Here is a 22,661-nt window from a genome sequence, read left to right on the forward strand (position 1 = left end):
TGGGCACTGTGGCTGTGCCAGGCTGCACACACAGGGTTTTCCTTGTACATGGGGATCCCTGCTCAGTAATGGCTGGAGCTGGGGAGAACATATGCACATATGAGTCCAACAGCAATTCAGAAGTCACTTCCCCACCTATAAAAATGCTCCTAAAGTGGATGCTAATCTGACCTGTCATCTGACCTGTAGCATTTAACACTACAGTTTAGTGTATTCAAAACCCATCATTGCTGCTTCTTTCCAAGACTGCTGTGGGTAATTTGCTGGTGTGAGCTCAAGGTAGATGGGAAAACTGAAGCTGAAAATGTAGGTAGTCTTTTTATAAATGACCTGTTCAGGCTTGGTTTTCCCCAGAGAAACCAGTAGTGTCTGGCTGATCCTCAGCGCAGAGTAGATGCAAACAATGATCAAAGCAGCTCAGGAGATTGTCTGTACAACCTTTTCTGTGCAGTTGCTTACCTCTGGCACTGCAAGTACCTGCTCACGTCTAATGAGAAGGGGCCTCCTGAACCACATTTCCCCTCTGCAAATGGCTTCTGGTTCGGAGCCCACTGACACCAAGGCTGAGATTGGTCTGCACTTACAGTGTGTACAATGCTTTTGTACCAAAAAGTAAGAGAACATACGAAAGTGCTTGAAGCAGAGACCAGAAGTGAAGTCACCTTTCAGAAGTAGGTACTTGTGTTGTTTTTCTATACATCTCTATATATACATATGGATCACACTGAGCAGCGCAAGGGTATGGTGGCTGCTGCATATGTGTGTCTAATGATTTAACATACTAAGGAAAAATCACTGTCCACAAACTCACAAAAAACAACTCAAGAAAGAATCTGAAGAAAAGTTTATAGAGGAGCTCCTCTTATCAAAGTTTCAGGACCATTGAAAGGCACGTTTCACCCATGTTGAAAGACAGCTGAGTTCATGGACACATACAGTGCTCACATTTCACAGCAAAAAGACCACATTATGATGGTATGTTGTGAAACATATATTCCAGACTTTAGGTAAATGATAAAGTGATTATTTGAAGTGTGTCATGTACATAATAGGAGCAGAGCAGACAGATGCATCCAGTTGCTGTAATTTACAAGGCAGTAATTCAGCCCCAAATACATTTCTCCTTATTGGAGGAAGGCAGTGCAGATTACAAGCAAAAAACAGGGGCAGAGAATTGACAGAGAGCCAGGAAGCTGCTGCCATTCGGAAAATAACAGCTCGTACCTCCTGCAAGTCAGAGGGGCTTTAGCTTTGGTAACTCATTTCACTCCAACAGCGAATGCCTGGGCTGGATCAGATGAACTGAGCCATAGCCCTGTGGCCCATGATATGGGCACCCTGCAGAACATACAAGCAAACAGATGTTTGCTCAGTAGTTTGCTCGGCAGCAGGCAGAATAAAGTCCACTTGTGCTTCCTCTCTCACTGCTTAGTGAGCTGCTTTGTGCTAATTACCTCTTCTCATCCAGCTTATGGTTAATTTTCATGTTACAATGATTAATAATTAATCAAATGCATCTGAAAATTAATTTGGCAAGTCTGCATCTGATTGCCACGCTAATCTCTTCCGTGCAGTGGGGATGGTGTGGGAATAACTTCAGATATTCTGAGCTGCTAATCGAGGTGAATACATAAGGGCATTTGTTATCTTGTGTGGTAAAAAAAAAAAAAAAAAAAAAGCAGTGAGTAGAAATAAATGCATTCCCCAAGGCCTCTGTGACTTTCAGGAGAGGTGTGATCCCCATTTTGCCTTGCCTGTATTAAGAATGTTACAATTGATATTTTCATGTCCAATCAAGACAAACGGACAAGAAAAAGGCAAATTTGAAAAATGCCCCCACAACCAATTTATTTCTGTTCAACTGGCAGCAGCTGCAGTAGATTTGGTGCATTAAATATGGTACTAAAAAGAAAAATCACAAGGAAAACAACTTCAGCCCTTTCCAGCTGTCCATGCCATTTCTCTCTGGAAAATAACACTCATCTGGTAAGAAGAAAAAAGAGGAAGTATATAGCTTCCATTGGTGTGTGGTCCCCACTAGTTTCGAATTAATAGTCCCTTTTTATAGGCAAAGAGCCCCAAAGCAGCCACAGAGGTGAGGCAGATGGTAGAGCTAAGCAGGCACAGCAGCCCTGGTGTGGATGGCAGATTCCTCTCCCAGAAGCTGGTGGTGAATGGCTGGGCTGGGACATCCTGTGGGAGAGAAGAGACAGAGCCACTGCAGGGTCACCCTCATCATGCAAGAGGGGAGAAATGTTCCCCCTTAGGCTGGGGAGATCACAGGTTTTCCTGAGGGTCAGATCAGGCTAGGGGGAAGGAGGGTCACAGCTGTGAAATGCCTGTATTTTATGGTCAATGAGACAGTGAAGGTGGAGTTCCTTGTGACTGGAAGTTATACCTGGCTTAAAACCTGGGCCTGGGCAGAACTAGAATAATTTTCTGCATTTCGCAGTCCCCAGGCTCTGAGATCCCCATCCTTGGCTTTTGGCCATCTACTCTTCAGACAGAGGTAACACCATATCCCAGGTGAGTCAAAAAAAAAAAAAAAAAAAAAAAAAAAAAAAGATGACCAGCAGCACATGATGTAACCAAAACCTCACCAAAGCAGGGGACACCATTCTGACTGAGGGGTGTGTACCTGACTAGGTGACAATGAGGGAGTCTCTTACCTTCGACTCTGGCTCTGGCATCCAAATTGCATTTTGTGAGATCTTCCCCATGGTGTACAATACCTATAAGAAAAAAATTATTTGTGTTATATGAGAGAAAACCGAAACCCGTGCTACTTTCAGAGCAGCAGCTTCAGAAAAACAAGGTGACATTGATAAAATGCATAACAATGATAGCTGAAAGTGCTTTGAACCAGAAAATATACAGTGATTTCTCTGTTTCTATCAGCAAAGAGAGAAGAAGGAGAAAGTTTTGGTAATAAAGTTTGTTAGCTTGGGTAAATACATGACAGCTGGTCATCAAACCAGTGTCTTAAGGGTAAAAGGAGAGTTTCACAGAATCATTTCTTGAAAGTAGGACTTCACTTAGAAATACACATGAACTTCAGGTGTCTGGGGTTTTTTTTTGTTTGTTTGTTTGGCTTAGTTTGGTTTGGTTTTTTGGGGCTTTTTTCTTGTTCACATGACAGTTTGAGAAATAGCGAGGTGAGGTTACCACCAAGTGCTTCGGATGCAAAGCTTGTTAGGGGTGACCCAGCTTGAATCATCAACTTGAAGGAGGAAAGATAACAACTCTGGGGCTTTCAAAGCATACAATTTTGGAGTTGTATCTTGGCTATTCAGACAGTACAAAGCTCATGGAGGATTCATCTTGAGAATAAACTAATTGTAACAACCATGGAGGTTCCTGGGGGCAAATTAGTATCTCCAGAAGAGACAGCTCAGTGTCTTTGTAACTGCTGTTCACATGCATGGAGTAAAAGAAAGAGAAATAAGGTGACTTGAAACCGAGCAAGTAATAATGAGGATTATAAAGCGAATATGATGTTCTGTCAAATGGAACCACAGGACTGATTTTCCCTTAAACAACATGGTCCTGTTGTACGGCAGCTGTAACTGTAATGTACACCCTTTAATGTTTTTTCCCCATCCCTCCAGACCATTGTAAAAGCAATTTCACTGTCACTGGGAACCCAGCCCACTGCGTTCCATTCTGAGGAGATTTAGACATTATCAGAGCCAATGATTAGGAATTCATAGAGCTGAGCTAACAGTACTCACTTGTAAAAGGAGAAGCAGAAGGGATAGATCAAAAATGAGAACAATGCTCAGATTTCCAGATTGCTGCATAGGAAATAGCTGTGAGCATCTGTAATGACTTAAACAGCTTTTAAAACATACAGTGATTAATCTGTTAGAAATTGCAGTAGTATATCTAAGGGCAGTATCAGGCTGGAGGGGCTTTTCCTCTAGACATGAGGTATAAGGCATGAGCTTCATTTTAAGTCTCCAGTGCAGCAACACACCGCATAATGCTCTGATTCAGGTGAGATTCTTGGTATCACTTTATTCAGTAGCAAATTGAATTAAAAAAACAACAAAAACCACATTACATCCTTTTCTGGGATTCTTCCCCACCACTTCTAGGAGCCCTTGCAGGGTGTAAGGCAAATCAGGCCCTTCAAGCTGTACTCAATGTTTTTTAACCTTTTAATAGAGATATTGAAAGCAAACCAATTATCTGTACCTCTCTGGCTGCTCTCTCTCCTGCCTGTACAGCTCCCTCCATGTATCCACTCCATTGGGTAGCTGTCTCTGTACCAGCAAAGTAGATTCTGTCAACAGGCTGGCGAATGATCCTTCAAAGCAAATGGAGAATGTCAGATGACAAGTAACAGGAAGGTGATGATCCTTCTAAAAGCAATTTATGGGCTTTGATGGAGTTCTTAACTTCAGTCCTCCACAATTCCTGCAGATCTGCACAGCCAAGTATGGTACAATAAAACTGTCCCCACAGGACCACCTACTTGCTTCTGTACACAAAATTCAAGAAATGAGAAAGAAAAAATCTAAGGCATAAATCACTATGCCCAGGTTCTGTGCAAAATAACATGAGCCTTATCTTAGTGCTGGGATAAGGGATAATCTTAACGGCCTCCAGAAATGCAGTGCAGCTGATAGATTTGTATCTTCTGCCTGGTAGCTCTGTTATTATCCTGCCATTACAATGGGATGTGAATGATGTTATTCCAGTGATAGGTCACTAATAGTAGCTTCTGTTTGGAGGCTGGACTTGCCTGCTTACAAGTCCTGCCAAAAAGGGGATGGCAGTGAAGGCCTCAGTCTTCAGGGGGCTGCATTCACTCTGTAGGGTCATGTAAGACCTCAGCTGTGGAAAGCTGGCCAAGTACCTCAGTCAAACAAGCCACAGGCAATGAATTATCTTTTCCATAGAGAGATGTGCTTGCCCTAACCCCCATGATTACATTTTTCCTGTGTGCCTGACACTGGCTTCCCTAGGTCAAGGGCCCCATCCATCACTATCCAAGTGTTTAGATAAATTACAGCAGAAGAGTCTGTGCATGAGATGACTTCTTCCTACATGCATTTGGCACAGAGGCAGGCACAGCTCTGTGATGGACATGCCAAGGGAGGGACTGTACTGCTTGGTTTGTCTGTTCTTTGGGTATGGAGACAAGATTTGTCTGGTTGTTCCTATTACATGCTGAGCTGGGCCTGCCAGACACTTTTCAGTATTATATCTAATATTAATCAGTATTATCTAAGGCATTACTTTAGGAATATGAGCCATTCTATGTGGGGAGGGCATGGGAGGTTTTGATGGGTGGGAGGAGAGAATGAATTTTCATTTAAGGGTTTTATCTCTTTGCCTCGTGATGTGACCCGATGAGGTCTACCAGAACCCAGTGGTCCACCTACACAGCCAGTGGAGATGCTTTGTCTCTCTGAGGTGTGTGCTCTCAGGGTCTTAGAAAGCATTAAAGGGGTCTACTGCAAATAATGTGTAGCAGCAAATACTGTAAGTAACCTAGTGGGGAATGGTTTCCTGGCTCGAGCAGTTCTCTTTATGGCAGTGCTTTGTTTCCTTGAAAGTCACAAGAGAAGCTCTGCTGTTATTACAGTCAATAGCAAGATTCTTGTTAGCCAGGGAGTAGGGGAAGAGAAAAAGGGTTGAAATTCCCTCAGTATATTACTATGCCATAAATTTGTTGCATAAAGTATATCAGTGTACATGAGCTGAGAAATGTAAATTAGAAAGCAAAGCATTCTCTGGTTTACCTTCCATAAGAATACATTATGCCTGGTGGGAAGTAGGCTGTGTAGCAACCCCCTGAATATTGCTCCAGGTTCCAGTTCTTTTCTTCATAATGCACAGGCTGTAGGTATTCACAAACGTTAGAGAGCACAAGAGAAATTGGAAATAATAATAAAAAAAAAAAAAAAAAAAAGAAATTCCTTTGAAGATGGAAAAAACAGGCCAAGGATACCTGTCAAGAGTGCCATGTCATCTGGTTAATGCAATCTATCTGTACAAAACAAATCTTTGCACTTTTACAGAAGCACTAGCCTCCCATGGGGAAATGACAGGATAAATTAAACCATGCACTGCCTTCCCTTTTCTTGTAAAGAGTGAGACTGGCAGGTCTTTTCTTCCTGTACTAGGTAGTGCTGCCCTTCACTTGGGACTACAGATTGTATGGCACAACGTACAATTCTAAGTACATATTTTAGGTAGAAGGAATTTTTGCTTCATCCTCCAGAACAAAGAAACAGCATTACTGTAAAACAGAGGTGAAAACAGGCTTTCATTGCTTACATGTAAAGCCTCTTCCATACCCATTGCCCTGGCATATGTCTCACAGATTTTCTTCTTCCTGTATGAAAATAAAAAAACAAACAAAAGAAAAGTGGAAAAAATCTCCTCTCAGCTATTATTCTTCTTATAAAAAAAAGAAAAAAACCCTCCAGTTATTGTGGTGCATTGGAAAGAAAGTTGGCTTTAGCTTTGGTTTTAAGCCTGATTTTAAGTTCTTATCTGAACCTACATATTTCAAATGCTGATGCCTAAAATGTGATATCCAAAATAGATGCATGGAATGGGAAATGAAGTTTGATTTTGGCAATGAGCTCAAAAAACCCAAATTTTTGTGAAGTTATTTTAGGATGCAGAACCAATTCATTCTCACATTCACTGGTGTAGGACCAGAAAAGAAGCATTATAAATCAATTAAGTGCCTACAGTTTTACTATGGGTGAGAAAAAAACATTAGCTGGAAAATATTATTCACATTCCTAAGCAGAACTCTTTCACTTTCATGCATACCAAATATCACATTTGGAAAGTACTGTTTTTTAATTTCACAGACTATTGGAGAAGCCATACTGTTGGAAACATGGAGGTTTAAAAATTTTATCACCCAGTCTGAATGTGAAGAATATCCAAAAGTACCCATGTCAGTGCTCCCTATATCCCTGGGGTAAAGCATCATTCACTGGGGATGCAGTCTGGGTTTGTCTTTGGAAAAATCATCTCAGTTCACATAGATACACAGAGCTGATACATGTAGAAGCGTGCAGGACTTGGAAACTCAGAAATATGCATAACTGGATGCATATTAGCATTAGTGTCCTTGGCTTGATTATGCCAAAAGCTCAACTTTTGTCCCATTTTCCAGCATTGGTATTTGTATTAAACACATACACATGCATATGCACACACATATTCCTCTTGGGAAGCATCCCAAAGAACTATCTTATTCCTAAAATATTTACAGTTTCTGAAGTCTTACCTCTCTTCCTTACTGAGATTGGCCAGCTTAACAGCCTTTCTAGCAAGAATGAAACTGAAAAGAAAAAGATGACACATAAGTATCATGCAGTGTCAGCACCAAAGCCAAGTCACAAGCTCTTTCTTGAAAGAACTCTTAAACAAAAAGACAGGCAAAGCTCTTTACGAGTATGTAAAATTCCTGTATGTAAAGTAGCCAGCACATAAAGTACTGGCTTAGCACTTTTTAAATCATATCTCATCACTTAATTATTAAAGGTCACATGGATGAAAAAGCCTGTGTGGGGTACCCTGTGGAGATGGTTGAAAGGGAAAGACAGCATTCCCAGGAGGGAGGTACAGAGGACTGCCTGGCAGCTACCAGATGAGAAAGTTGCAGACTGGAAGCTTGTTTTCCAAGCTGCTAGCACTGGCCTCATTTTGCTCTGTGGGAGTGAACCCTCCATCCCCAGAGACTCCGAAGAACAATGTTACACCCAAAGTAGGCAGAGAAATGACAGTTTCCAGCAAACTTAGGTCTTAGCCAAAAGAACTAAACCCCTGAGTTTTCTTGAGGTTCTGAAGTCTTGCAAGCATCTGGCCATGCTACTGCTCATGTCATCTGATGTTAACAAGAAAGCCCCACAGAAGCTGAATACAGGCTCACAAAAGGATCTATTTCTAAAGCTAATCCACAGCAAAATCAAACAAAAACCCAAACATTAACTGAATGCCTAAAATGAACTACAGCTGAATTCAGAAACTCTTTCCAACCATCTCCTTTAGACAGGAGAGGGCACCACTGATGTTACATGGCCATTTCCTCTCTTCTTCCTCCTCCCACTTCTTCATACAAAAAGAAATTCACATTTCTAAGTCTGGAGTAAAAGCTTCTAACCCCATAATGGCAGGGAAAGACCCATCAGGTTTCGTGTCATCTAAGGTTATTTCAATTGGAGACTCCTCATCCTCAATGATGAGGGCACCGCAATAACCTACGGGGGGAAAAGAAAACAAAATTATTGTCAGTGAAACTTGATAAAGAGAATGTTTTTCTGATAACAATGAGCAAAGAGAATTATCCACGAAAGAACTTTTACAGTAATTCTTTGGTCACCAATAATATCTACATGTCTGAAGTGTTTTTGTGATAGTCTCTCTCTTCTCTTCCCTCTGACTCTGAAAAATGTTGTACACACACTTGTGAAACATATTTAAATTCCATTCTTACTTAGCAAAGAATCTCTGTGGACTGTTGCTTTCTACATTGGGGGCAACAGGCATTCAAAATAAACAGATCTAGTAGAACTAAGATGGTGCATTTCATAATTAACTTTGGCCAAAACAACAGCAGCAGCCACAAAACCCTGTGTTATTACATGTGGTCACTGCAGGCTCAAATTTGCACTCTGTATTGATTTTGCTGGTGATAAGACTGTCAGGAATAGTGTCCTGTAACAGTAATGCAGCAGAAACATGGGCCATCTATTGCAGTAACACATCAGTACATGTTTCAGGTGAACATGCAAAAAACCCTATGTAGATAGCAATGCATAAACCTACTTACACTTCTCTCTAATCCCAGTGGCTATTTTACGCCTTGAAACATTATATTAACAGGAATTATATCCTATTGATTAAGAAATGCTCTCACCCAGTGCAATTCTCAGTATCATTACATAGGGAGTGGAAACTAATCTGTACAGACAGATAATTCTGGGAAGGAAATGGTATCAGTTGGAGCTGAGAAACACACGATGTTGCAGCACATGGAAAAAAATATCTTGAATTAAACAAAGAGCTAACCTACTTTTTCCAGTCCTCTGAGATTTTGAGTCTGTAGACCAGAGGATTAAAAACAGGGAAAAGTCTTGCTTACATGTTAAGCTCTCCTTGTCATCTGCTGTAAATTCTCTTTGGCTGCCTTAATCCCTGGCAGGGAGAAACAGGGACCTGCTGTTGCAGGGTCCCTCCTTTCATGCATGGCAGGTTTCAGCAATGCTTCTTAGGGAAATCTTGCTTGTTTTCTAGGTCATCCCCCCTCAGCTAGCAACAATCAGATTTGGGATCCTATTTAGGTCTGCAATTATCTTTGGGACAAGGAATGCACTCAAACTTGGAGGAAGAGCCCAAAAGGGCTTTACCTTTTACTTTTCTGTGCTTTTTGCACATTTAACAGAGCCCCCCCACACTCCCTCAGATTTATTCCTTGATAGACAGCGGAGCTTCAAAATTCACCTAGCATGGGGCTCCTAAGTCCTTTGCTTTCTCCACGTACCCTTTCTTTCCCAGAAGGCTTCCCTGTAGTACATCATGCACTTTATGATACACCCCATAGGCAAACGCTGAATTAACTGGTTTCTCTTTGGCGGCAGTTCTGGTTTGTAATGAATCTTTGTTGTCAGGATTGGAGGGATAGCAATGATCACATACTTGCTCTGAAATGTAAAAACACAAGTCAGTACAGACAAGGTGTTGCCTCTTGCTTTGCTCACCTTGCAGGACATTTTTGAAAGACACTCTTATTGTTAACAGCTTTCCCACACGTGACTTTGCTGCTTGGCTTTCCCACACAGATTTTTTCCAGGTGACCAAAATAATTCTGGCATTTCAAAACAAGAAGCTGAGAAAAACATGTTGTTTTGTGGTTAGATGATTCTTAACAGCTTTCTGGACACTACAGGACCAGAGTTGAAACTTGTCTGGGAATAGCTGGGGAAATGGGGCAAGACAGAGCTTACGGCACAGGTAAAACTGCCTTCATCATCCCCAGGAAAATATGACCCATATTTTTCCAAATTATAAGCTGATAAAAAATAATATTATTTTTGGCATGTTCACAGAATATGCCAAGAAACACTGATGGTGACTTCAGTGCTCCTGAACCCGCTCAGTTCCTCTTGCAGGTCCTGTATCTGACTGAAGTGATGAAGGATGCTCTGCTTCAGGGCTCAAGGTGATTCCATGCCACAAAAGATGCTGCTCCTCCCAGGTCTTGTCATGCAGGTAGGCTGCTGAATGCAGGAATCCTGTCTCCTCTGTGTGGGAGAGGCTACCTGTTTAACTTTGGGGTTTGAAAATCCCTAGGTGGGGAAGAGAGAGTACCTCCTGGAGGACATCCTTAGACCAGCTTCTCTCTCAAACAGCCCCTTCCCTTTCTGCTAGCTTTCTCTAAATATCCTCTAAAATATTGGTGAGACAGGGGTCCTGCAGTCTGTGATGGTCCTGCACAAAGCCCTGTGGCCAGCTGGGCTCTGAATGTCAAAGGGAGCTGCTGCCCCATGGGTATCACAGCAGGAATTCAAGTACTGACAGAGCTTTTCACTGCACAGAGGCAAAATCTTACTAAAGGCATTTGAAGTAATCGTGGGGTTTTTTGTTTGTTTTGTTCTGCAAACCACAAATTCAGATACAAACAGGAACATTATTTTCCTTTCTTTGAAATGGTCTCCATGCAGAACTAAAATGTAAAAATATATAATCACAGAATAAGGCAAAGTACAGAAAATGACCAGCACAATACCAAGAAGAGACCTAGTCATAAATAAATCAATAACACAGGTTTCACAGTGTCTCACAGAGTGCCTGAGAAATAGACCCACACAAATGGATACTTCCTGATTACATCTGGCTAAGAGCTACAGCAGATGTATTCCCTCACTAAATGCACACTCTGCTTTTATTCTGATCAAATTACCTCATATATCTTGCGCTTTAGAGTCTCCACAATGACATTATCACCTGTCTGATCAATACGGACCACAGGTTGCTCCAGTTTAACTCTGCCTTTGAGGCGTTCCATTATTTTCTCCGATATCTGACCAGAACCCCCTTTAAATTTCCTCTCCTAAAAAACAAACAGAAAAGAAATTCAAACAGAAAACTCATCAGCATTAATCCCAATAACATTGAATATGACTTCTGCTCATAATCAAGAAACTCCAAGCTGAATCTGCAAGTCACAAGTTTGCATAGAGAGGCTCAGACTTGCAGAAGAGCACAAAGCTGAGGTCCAGTGGGGACTGATGCCTAAAACACTTTTGCAATGGTTTCCTTAATTATCTGGCTTAAAGGCTCTCAAAGCCTGGAGAACAAACATAATAATTGAGGTATTCTAGCTAGTGTAACATACCAATTCATTAAACAGAGGATTTGAATATTTCACTCATCACTGTCCCACGTAAAGCTATATAAGCTATATGTATCACAAAACCACCAACTTGCAGCTGTACAGCAAAAACCTGCACCAGCCCAGAAGCAAGACAGATCTTTAACTGGGTCTGGCCTTGAGTGTAGCAGGCAATGAGCTTCATCTGTTCCTGGGAAGACACAAGGACACTGATGTCTGGAAGAAAACACATTCTGTGACACATATTTCCTTGTGATGCCTGTACAGAGGCTCAGGGGAAGCACCAAGCATCTTTCATCTACTACTCAACAAGGTTAAATTGTGCAGTTCACTTTTATATTTAAGAGGCTGGTACTTGCAGGGAGGAAAGGATCCACAAAGTCTTGTGCTGGAAGACTGAAATGGGTGAGTGAAGAAGTTAAGACTTGTCATAGCCAGTAAGTCAGAAATCCTTAGTTTTTGCTCAGCTGATTTTGATTGGAGTGAAGGAAAGGGAAGGAAGGTAGAAACCATGACATCCAGACAGAAAGACAAGGAAGTGCTCTTTCCAGGCTAGCTTTCCCCTCCCCACGTGTTGTTTAGAGACTAGTATTCTCAATTAAATTTATTTTTAATTCTTGTTGTGACACATAGCAGTTGCTTGTGTGAGACACCAAATGTGTCTGAGGGGTTCCTGAGGATGAAAGTTCATGGGTCTTGTTCCTACCTCAGGGCAGCTCTACTGGCATCCTTCCTGACATATGGTTGTCTGTTCTTATCCCAATTAACAGATGTTGATGGAGATTTTGTATCTCTCCAGGCAACTTGTCTTAATGTCTTCCTACCCTGGGACTTTTGGAGGGGTTTGGTACTGTCTCCACTTTTGCTTTTGGTAGCTTAAGTCTGAAATGCTGCTGATGCTTCCTGAGGTTCCATTAACCAAGGTAGGACAGTAGTAAAGGGTGCTGATGTATCCCACCTGAATTACTTTGACAGCCACCTCTCCCCTTCTCTGAAATTTTATCCAGAACAATGACATGAAAACCATGATGTTCTGCAGGCAACCTGGCCCCCACCAGGACCAAGGCAAGAAACAGTCTGAAGTAGCTCATAAAACATGCTGCATGTGGATGCAACCCGCAGAAAACAAATTGGCAAAAAAGCAACAAAAGAACAGTGGTGAAGTGAATAAAGAAAAAACAATTGATTAAAATGTCCCAATTTATCCCAAAGCCTAGCTAACAAAATTTCTCATTGTGCAGAGTTAGTTGAGAGGGCTGTTCCACCCCATGAGAACATAACTGTCTCCAATGCCATGTGAACTTGGTGTTTTAGCCTCTTCTCATTAATCACAGGGCTCTGAGAGCTGCAACACTCCATTTACTCTTCACAGTTTTAAGAGAGTAGGAAGAATATGAGACATTTTGTACCTGGCCTCCATTGGTGACAGAGAAAATCCTGGATGTGCCACCACACTGCCTCACGTACCACAGGAACCAGAGAGCGGAGACTTCGTGAGGCTCAGATGTAACATTGACATTCACAAATAAGGTGGCAAATTCTTTAGCAGCTCTGCATGACACACAGGACAAGACACAGGCAGTGAATAAATGTGACTTCCTGACTGCTTACAGAATTTGTTGGTAAGGACTGCTTTCCCAAAGTCAGAAAAGCCAAGATGATTTATATTCATCTCATTTTTTAGCCTGTAGACTGTTTCAGCTGGTTTATATCAGCACCTCCCTCCCAAATCATTTACCCATTTAGTTCAAAATCCCATTGATTTCACCTTAATTATTTCTTATACAGTTTCCCAGTTACTATTCTCTATATGAGAACAAATAATTTATCTCAACAGGACAATGCATTTAGTTAACAGCTACTGAAATGTCCCTGCATTTCTCCTCCATGGGGAGATAATCAGGCACATTTCAAAGTCTGATGTACCCCAGCTAGCCACGTGGCCAAGACATCCCCCATCTCCCATGTAACACTGCTGCACAGACTTTGTGGAGACAAGAATCAGACATGGTAGGTAACCCAGAGACACCAAACTGACAATCACTGCCATATAAGCTGTCTATGGTAATAAGTCCCCTGAATATAAACAGTTACAGCAGCAGAAAATGAGGATCTGGCTATTCCTGTTTCTTTCCTTTGTGGCTAGAGATGACTAAGAAAATTGAGATAATTTTGCAAAGAGGGTGAAAGGTCTTTGACTTGGATGAAGGTTCATAGAACAATGTGAATGTATAATAATCTCTTAAAGGAAGGAGATTTGAAAGTTATCTGGGCTAAAATATTTAACTTAAAAACTTTTATAACCTCATTTTTAGGGTTATGAAGTCCAGACACCTCTATTTCATTAGCCAGGATAAGAAAACATGCACAGTCAAGAACCCTTTGCAACAATCCTGAAAGCAACAAAATATGAAAACACTGTGGGAAGTTCAGAGAAATCTGAAGCCTCTTCAGGATCAGTAAATGCTGATCTGTGACACATGACAAACAAATCTTCTTTTATAATCTTGACCCAAGTTGTAAAAAAAAACTTGCGGTAGAGATTTTCTGTTTAGGGCACCAGAGTTTTTAGCAATGTAGAGAAAAACCTGACTTGGCTTGAAAATCTAAAATGGCTTTTTACTGAGGTTTTGAATATTTCAGCTTAGCACATCCAATAAAACTGGAGTGCTGCAAAACCACAAGCAATAGAAGCAGTCTTACAGAGAAGCGTGTTACAGGAGACATCACTAAAAACCTCATTCTTAGACTCCACTGCCTCCCTGACCAAGTGGAACACCAAAAATCAGAAAAGGAAGAGTCAGTGCACTTACAACAGAAAGGGTAGTTCAAAGTGACCCAGTTTGCAGGCACATGGCTCATAAAACTAATTGTAAAGAAAACTACACTGCCACAGAGAGCAAGAGGAAGTCCTTGTACCTTGTATCACACGGAGCTAGAGCAAGATTTAAGCCAGATGAGTAATTTCAAATGGGAAGTTTTGGTCAGAAAGCTGAAGGCACAGTGCTAAACCACAGTCAGAGTGAAAGGGCAAACAGAACACAGACACAGAAATAAAAGATGTTGAGTGCAAGGGAGGAGATCATTACAGAATAACACAGGGGATGGCACAGAAGGTGGGGACATAAGTGCTGGTATGGGCACACTTCTCACTGCTGCTACCCCAGCTGTACTCAGCTATGCCCTAAATTTGCCAGGGACCCACTGTTATTCTGCAGCTGTATTTAAAAGTGAATAAAGGGTTTTGTACTTGGTCCAGCAGATCTTATTTATCAGCTCTTTCATGGTCATCTTATCCCATTCTTCAGCATGTGGAGCATCCCATGGTGCTTCAGGAGGAATCTGAAGGCAGAGGCAAAATATTTAAGAAATTATTCAGTTCTATATCATTGCTTGGTCATTGCTAGCTTGTAGCACAGAGTGGAGTGATACATTGGCCAGGAGTTGCTTTTGTCCCTTGCACATGGATGTACATTGGGGATAAATTATCTAAATATAATAGTTTCCATTCACACCTTTGGACACCATGACCACCAATCTGGCTTTGTCTAAACAATGAATTATATCCATATGCTCATCCAGCCTTCAGTCATCCAGAAGAGAGGTATCTATTCTAATTTAGTTGGCTTGGTGTCCTCTAACAGCTGAAGGAAAAATACTTTCTCCAGTCAGAGATTCTGTCAGTTACAAGATGGGCACCAAAGGCCCCTCTGTCTCTCTGTTAACTACAGAGGGTGCAAAAATGTCCATATACTACTAAACAACTTTTAGACAGTTAAATTCTTAATAATGATCCATTGCTTGCAAGTACCATGACATGTGAGGATGCGATTTTATATTTGAATCTAAAATACATATGTATTATTTGTAAAAAAACGGTGTAGTATCACACAGTATTTGATTCTGCAAAACCACAGAAGCCCAATGAACTTCCAACCTCATTTTTTTCAGATATCTTGGACACCTCCAGATCTTTTTTATGTCCTCTCATAGATTCATAGAATCTATGACCCTTAAAGGTCATCTACTCCAACCACTTCTCAGTGAGAAAGCTCTGTTCTTCCTGGTAATTCCTGGGCAACACAGTTATCTTTTCTGATGGATGAATCTATCTATCTGTCTATCTATCCCCTTCCTTTAGAAAGGAGAGGATGAGACAAGTGACCAAAGTTGACCAAACAAAGTATTCCATCCCATGCATGTCATACTTGGTATAAATTTGAGGGATCACAAGGGTAAAACCCTTTCCTACTCCTCCTTCTTCGCCTGTCCCTGTTTGCTTTAGCATCCCATCCATTCCTCTGCCTGTGGTCCTGATCCGTGCCATCCTAAATCCCTGTGTTCTTGCCTACAGCTCCCAACTGCTGCTGACTCCAGGAGTCCAGCCTGGACTTTCCCAGGGCTGCCCTGCAGCCTCGGTGGTGATGTGAGAGTTATTGGGGGAGAGAGAGGGGGAACGTGGTATTACTTTTTCTGTATATTTGTATATATTAAATAATTTTTCCTTTTTTTTATCATTACTGTTTCATTAAAGCTGTGTAGTTTAGTTTCCAACCCGTAAGTCTCTCTGCCTTAATCTCTCTCCTTTCTTTATCAGGGATAGGAGGGGGATTAATAGAGAACATCTGTCATTTGGTTAATTGCCAGCCCAGCGTTAAACTGTGGCACAACAATAAAAAAGTCTTCCAGAAACAAAACCAAAACCAAACCAGATATACCCATGGAGACTCATGAGCACTGTAAGAAATAGATACAATTTACACAGCCTACCTCTTTTCCCATCTTGTCCATGGTCCTCCAGAGGTTATTGTAATCCAGATAAACTAAGGGATTCCATGTTGAAGGGAAGATACCCATGAAATGTCGTGACTTTCCCTAAAATATACATGAGAACGTTAGCAACTGAAACACAACAAGGTATATCATTGCTCAAGAACACAAAATTATCAAAGTTAACACCCAAAGAGTTAATTTCTTTTTTCCCTTTTTTTTTCCCCTGCATATGCAATGGAATGCATGAAGCTAAGTGAGGGAAGAAAACAGTTGGGCTGACATTAAAAAGGATAATAACACTTTATTTTTAATTCAGAGGGGATGGAGAGGGGTACATTTGAGATAATATTCCTTGTTCCTAAGCATTATTTGGTACTAGATATGAATGAATCTAATGTTTGCCTCTCTCCTGAAATCAACATCCTAAAATCTGCAAGGGCCTAAAATTGCATGCAGTATGGTACACCTCACCTATAAAAAGCAAATGTCCCTTTTCATTATGCCAAGTACCTTGGGAGAAACTTAGCTTAAAAAAAAATTGGCAAAACAAAAGTTTTTGGTTGCATGAAGAAAATCTTCATACACTTGCAAAAATGGTATCAGTACTTACAATGTGTATGACACTGAGCTGCAACAGGAATAAGGACTGTTTCAGATAATCCTGTGATATAATGATAAGTGATATAATGATACAATCTAGTAGCAGCTGGTTCTTGGTAATAACTTTAAGCTGAGGGAGGACTAGATGAGCAGGCAATATTTTCTCTCATTGAATTGCTTTGAACCATCTTCCATGTCAGTCAATGGAAAAGTTCTCATCAGACCTCTTAAATGTTTAACTTTCCAGTTGTGTTAAAAGTTTGCACGAGGTCATGTATCAGGTCACATATGCAGCAAACATGCTGGACCAGGATAGGTAGGAGCTGTGGTGCTAAGCTGTGTTCAGTGCACTTCCAAGAAAGAATTTATTGGTCTTTTTCACTGATAACTATTCCTGTGTGTAAATACATATGGATTTCTAGTATTCTTCAGAACATTTTTCTGCAAAGACCATAACAAAATAAAAGGTGCAGATGAAATTTAGATAGTGCAATGAGATTTCAAAGCTGGCAAAGACAATAAAAAAGCCGAACTACCACATTTTGGTTAACTTCTGTAATCCCCAGGGAATCCTCTGCATGACACTGCCTCTTCCTTTTCCTTAAGCACAATTTTCATAGCCAGTTTGGAGCACTGTGTTCAGCCACAGACAAGAGGATCAAAAGATGCATGTGAAGCAATATACTGCATGCCATAGCTACTGCTGTCATAAACCAGTGCTACATCAAACAAGGAAATCCTGCTACAAAGCAGCAATAATTTGCTAATAATTTTATTCTTATTGCACAACATCTTGTTTTTCCAAAAAGATCATGAAATACTGCTCCTTCAGAGTTCATTTACTGATAGATTCTTTATTCTAGTCAGGAATGCAAGTGCCATCAATGTGTCTTCCTTGACATGTTTTAACATCAATAATCCTGCCCTTAAGCAGAGATGAAGTGCAACACTGTCAGGTCACCCAACAACAGGTGAAGATAAGCTACTATTGACTTTCTATCTTGTCAATATTGCAAGGGGACAAGATAAGCCCATCAATGAGGTTTGGTTCAAAGCAGCTTTTCACCTCCCAGCATTACTCTACTGTGTTCACACAGGTACAGGAACTCCCAAACTATCCTGATAGGGCCATTGGTGAGAAAACCTGCCCACTGCCTTGATACCTAATATTATCCTCCAAGTTTTCTATGTTTATACTGTCTTTAGACCACTGTGACCACAAACTGCTGAGGACTGATCCTTTCAACCTCAGCTACTGGTATGACATGACAAGAGCCATCAATGTGCCCTTGTGGCCAAAAAGCCAGGACCCTCCAGGGGTGCATTAGGAAGAGTGTGGCCAGCAGGTTGAGGGAGGCCATCCTCCCATTCTACTCTGCCCTAGTGTGAGGCCACAGCTGGATTACTGAGATCAGTTCTGTGCTACCCAGTTCAAGAAAGAAAAGGAACTAATGGATAGAAACCAGCAAGGTGGTAGAAGGGTGATTAGGGGTCTGGACCATCTCTCTTCTGAGCAGAGATTGAGAAAGCTGGGCCTGTTTAGCCTGGAGAAGAGAAGACTGGGAGGGGATCTTATCAGTGCTTATAAATATCTAAAAGGTGGGTGTCAAGAGGATGGCGCCAGGCTCTTCTCTGTGGTGCCCAGCAACAAGATGGGAGATCATGGGCACAAATTGTATTACAGGAAGCTAGATGTTACACCAGAAGACGAAGAAAAACTTCTTTACTTTGAGTGTGGTAAAGCATTGGAACAGGCTGCCCAGAGAGGCTGTGGTGTCTCCTGGTCTGGAGATATCCAAAACCTGCCTGAAGTGATCCTGTACAATCTGCTCTAGGTGAACCTCCTCCAGCAGGTAGGGTTGGACTAGATGATCTCCAGAAGTCCCTCTCAACTCCTACCATTCTGTTACTCTATGACATATATTACTCTGGATATTCATTCACCTGCTATTTGAAAAAAGTGCTACCCTTTCAATACTGATCTGCAAATATTATCCCCATATCCTTGGTCAATGGCTTAGCACAGGAAGATCAACAGGAAAACACATTTTATCCTGAGAACTATTAAATGTCAACTGATAATTAACAGAGCCTAAAGCTGCACTACTTGCTGCCCTCTTTCATGTGCAAAAAACACCCTTAAGTTGGAGAGAGACAAGGAGCAGGAAAAGCTGGAAAAATACAACAGTTCTAGGAGACCTGGAAGAGGCTGAGACTGAATTCAAGAGCCTGAAATAGTTCACAGTCACACCAACTCCTTGTACAGGGGAGCTGGACCTATAAGAGGTGGGAGCTGATCAAAGAAAAGCCCAATTCTAACAAATCCCTGTAGAAAAATTCCTATTGCCCATCAGAGAGAGAGCACCAAACAACCTTAACCACATCAATTTTTCATCCCTCTCTCTTCCACAAGTATCTCTGCAGCAGAAAATAAATCTAGCCTAATGACCTGGGGCTGGTAAGTTACTCATTTGCTTTTAATATAATTTCTCTACTAAGCAGAGGAGCTCTGGCTGCATGATTCACAGAGGAGCTCACTGCAAGCAGGTCTTGCATTATTCCATTTTTAAACCAGTTGATAGTGTTCTGGGTATATTATTTTAAGAACTACTGTTTTCTTAAGTGAAAGGCCAATAACCTACAGGCTTTGTTCCCATGCTAACAGTAGGCTGCTGGACTGGCCTGTAGTTTATCTATTTCTTCATTTCCTAGTGTGTCAAATGCTTTTGTGCAAACCTCAGATTTGAGTCCTGATGCCTTCCTGGATTAGTTACCTTACACCAATCCGAAGGAAAAAATATCCCCAAGCACTATAGTTTAGTGGTTAGAAAGAAGGCAGCAGAGAGAGATGCACTCTGTAAGGTCTGTTGCTTTCCCTGCCCAGGGCTGCACTGTGGATTGTAGCTGTAACTAAAGGATTTAAGCCCAGGCCATCACACTGTGACATAACCTCAGGTTTAAAAGGGGAGCAGACAGTTTTGCTGATCTTGAGAAAGGCAAATGTGGCTCCTGCCCTCTGTGCTGTGCATGATCTATAGTCAGGAAGCACAGGAGGAGCATCCTTTTAGCCCCAGAGCGGGATGCTACTGCCCTTGGGCCATCCACAGCTCACACAGCTAGAGCAATGTCTCCCTGAGGTGTAAGCTTTCAGGTGGGCATCCTTCCCTGCTCTGGATTTTCATAAGGTCCAGCCTTGCAAGCTCTGCAGTGTCTTGGACTGGGTGATTCCTGTGTCCTAGCTGCAGATTTACAGCAGTCTGTATTGACTAAGTCACCAACTTACTTGCTCTATGCCAATGTCTTAATTTTAAAGCTAGATGAAGGGAAGATTAGCTGCCTAGTGTGAAGCAATGGATAAGAGTGCTCATACTTTGTCAAATGGTACCTTGTTCTGAAAATCAGAAGCAAACAAATAGGCAAAAGCAGTCCTTACTTAATAAAGCTACATATACTGAAGCTGGGTGCTGTGGCCAGGTATAAGAGGATTACAATTACATGAGAAGGTTAATACCACACCAAGGCCCTAACACCTTTACTTTCCAGGTTATTCTACCAAAGGGAAGGTGAAAACAGAGCACAGTGCTAACTTAAAGGAGCTCTGTAAAAACAAAAAGCTATCTGCTTCTTCTGAAATGGGAGAACTCTAGCACATCTGCCTTTTCAGAGTCCTAAAACATTCCAGATGAATTATGGGACAGTAGTCACAGAGCAACCGGGCTGGAAAAAAAGTCTGGGGCTTATAACAAAATCTACAGTTTGAAGTTATAGATTTACAACAACAGAACAGGAACAAATTCCTGGTGGATGTCAGAGCTGTCCACATTACCATGTTAACTGATGGGAAAGAATGAACAAATGAAAAAAAAATAGTAAGCAATTGTTACTTATTTGGATTTTTCAGATAAATTGCAACTACAAATGAAACCTGCCCACACAGAGCAACATGGATTTTAAAGCTTACAGCACATGGAAATTTTCCCCACACATGTGGGAAAAATTCCTTTCTGAGCAAAAAAAAGCTCATAAAATTCCTCCAGGGATTTCTACTTTCCCTTGGCTGCTTCCACTGCTAGGATAAACCATTTCACAACTTCCCCTTAACTCAGTCCAAGCAGTATCCTGGAAACCTTCAGAAAGAGACAAACTTAACTGATTTAGTATTACAAGTAATAGATCAAAAATCTCTTAATCTAAAGATGCTGGGGATTATATTTGCTTGAATGACTATCATGACCAGGTCTAAAGCTATGTTTAGTGATTCCTCAAAACACTGTCCCTCCTCTCACCTCTGACAAAATGCACAGCATTGCAGACTTTGGAGAAATGCCCTTGAGAAGAAACCTTCCTGTCTGGCCCTGGCTACATGCTTCTTGATGGCCATCAGCTGACAGAAATAGCAGATGAGATGCATGGAGAAAAATTTTACTCATACTTTTCAAAACTGAAAGGCAGCAGCTGGCCTATGGGTAACAGCATTATTAGCCCAAGAAACACATCCATCTTTCAGATTAATATTTAATTTCTGAGGCAATGATCCTTTAATACAAAATTGCCTGTTTGCCAACACATTTATGGGGTTGAAACTGGGCTCTCCAGAAAGGAGCCTAAGGGTGGTCTACCCAAGGTATGAGACAAACCAGCAGCCCAGCTGAAGTGCATGTACACCAATGCACGCAGCATGGGCAACAAACAAGAGGAGCTGGAAGCCATCGTGCATCAGGAAAGCTATGATGTAGTCGCTATCACAGAAACGTGGTGGGATGACTCCCATGACTGGAGTGCTGCCATGGGTGGCTATAGGCTCTTCAGAAGGGACAGGCAGGGTAGGAGAGGCAGAGGGGTAGCCCTATATGTTAGGGAGTCTCTTGACAGTGTAGAAATTGAAGTCTGTAATAAAAAGGTGGAGTGCCTGTGGATCAGAATCAAGGAAAAGATCAACAAGGCTGATATCGTTATGGGAGTCTGTTACAGACCACCCAACCAAGATGATGAGGATGATGAATTATTCTACAGGCAGATGGCGGATGTCTCCAAATCGTCATCCCTTGTTCTTGTGGGCGACTTTAACCTACCAGACATCTGCTGGGAACTCCACAGCACAGAGAGGAAGCAGTCTAGGAGATTCCTGGAGTGTATAGAGGATAATTTCCTGCTCCAGCTAGTAAATGAGCCCACCAGGGATGGAGCCTTGCTTGACCTTCTTTTCACAAACAGAGAGGAGCTGGTGGGAGATGTGGTGGTCGGTGGACGCCTGGGACTTAGCGACCATGAAATAATAAAGTTTTCAATATTCAGGGATACAAGGAGAGTCGTCAATAAGACCTCTATGCTGGACTTCCGGAGGGCAGATTTTGGCCTATTCAGAAGACTTGTTGAGAGTATACCCTGGGAAATAGACCTTGAAAACAGAGGGGTACAGGAGGGATGGTCGCTCTTCAAGGAACAAATTTTGAAAGCACAGGAGCAGGCTGTCACAGTGTGCTGAAAGGCGAGCTGGCGGGGAAGACGACCGGTCTGGCTGAATTGGGAGACTCTGAAAGAAATTAGGGTAGGAGGGCCTACCAATTATGGAAAAAAGGGCTAACTACTGAGGAGGAATTAAGGAATATTGTTAAGTCATGTCGAAAGAAAATCAGAGAGACAAAGGCAAATTGTGAACAGAATCTTGCCACCTCTGTGAAGGATAACAAGAAGTCCTTCTACAGATACATCAGCAGCAAAAGAAGGGGCAAGGAAAACATCCATCCTTTACTGGACACGGGTGGGAATATAGTTGTCAAAGATGAAGAAAAGGCTGAGGTATTTAACACCTTCTTTACCTCAGTTTTCAGCAGAAAGACAGGTTACCCTGAAGATGGATGTCTTCTGGAACTCATGGAAAGTGACATGAATCTAAACAGCCCCCCTGTAATCCTGAAGG

At 41.7% G+C, this 22,661-nt stretch overlaps 1 protein-coding gene across 1 annotated transcript in view; it reads right to left on the reverse strand.

Moving 5' to 3' along the window:
* Positions 1-826: 826 nt before the first annotated feature.
* Positions 827-22,661, reverse strand: part of LOC103534384 (amine oxidase [flavin-containing] A) — a 39,802-nt gene continuing 17,967 nt past the window's right edge. Inside the window, exons 4-15 of the mRNA XM_008500337.2 lie at positions 16,139-16,243; positions 14,619-14,710; positions 12,778-12,919; positions 10,937-11,086; positions 9,518-9,677; positions 8,138-8,234; positions 7,262-7,315; positions 6,289-6,346; positions 5,751-5,848; positions 4,198-4,309; positions 2,670-2,732; positions 827-2,193 (exon numbers count right to left, since the gene is read on the reverse strand). Of these exons, the coding sequence (XP_008498559.1) occupies positions 2,038-2,193; positions 2,670-2,732; positions 4,198-4,309; positions 5,751-5,848; positions 6,289-6,346; positions 7,262-7,315; positions 8,138-8,234; positions 9,518-9,677; positions 10,937-11,086; positions 12,778-12,919; positions 14,619-14,710; positions 16,139-16,243 (1,287 nt within the window). The 3' untranslated portion in view covers positions 827-2,037. The remainder of the gene's footprint in view (positions 2,194-2,669; positions 2,733-4,197; positions 4,310-5,750; positions 5,849-6,288; positions 6,347-7,261; positions 7,316-8,137; positions 8,235-9,517; positions 9,678-10,936; positions 11,087-12,777; positions 12,920-14,618; positions 14,711-16,138; positions 16,244-22,661) is intronic.

Source organism: Calypte anna, chromosome 1 (genome assembly GCF_003957555.1).
Source record: "Calypte anna isolate BGI_N300 chromosome 1, bCalAnn1_v1.p, whole genome shotgun sequence".
Lineage (NCBI taxonomy): Eukaryota > Metazoa > Chordata > Aves > Apodiformes > Trochilidae > Calypte > Calypte anna.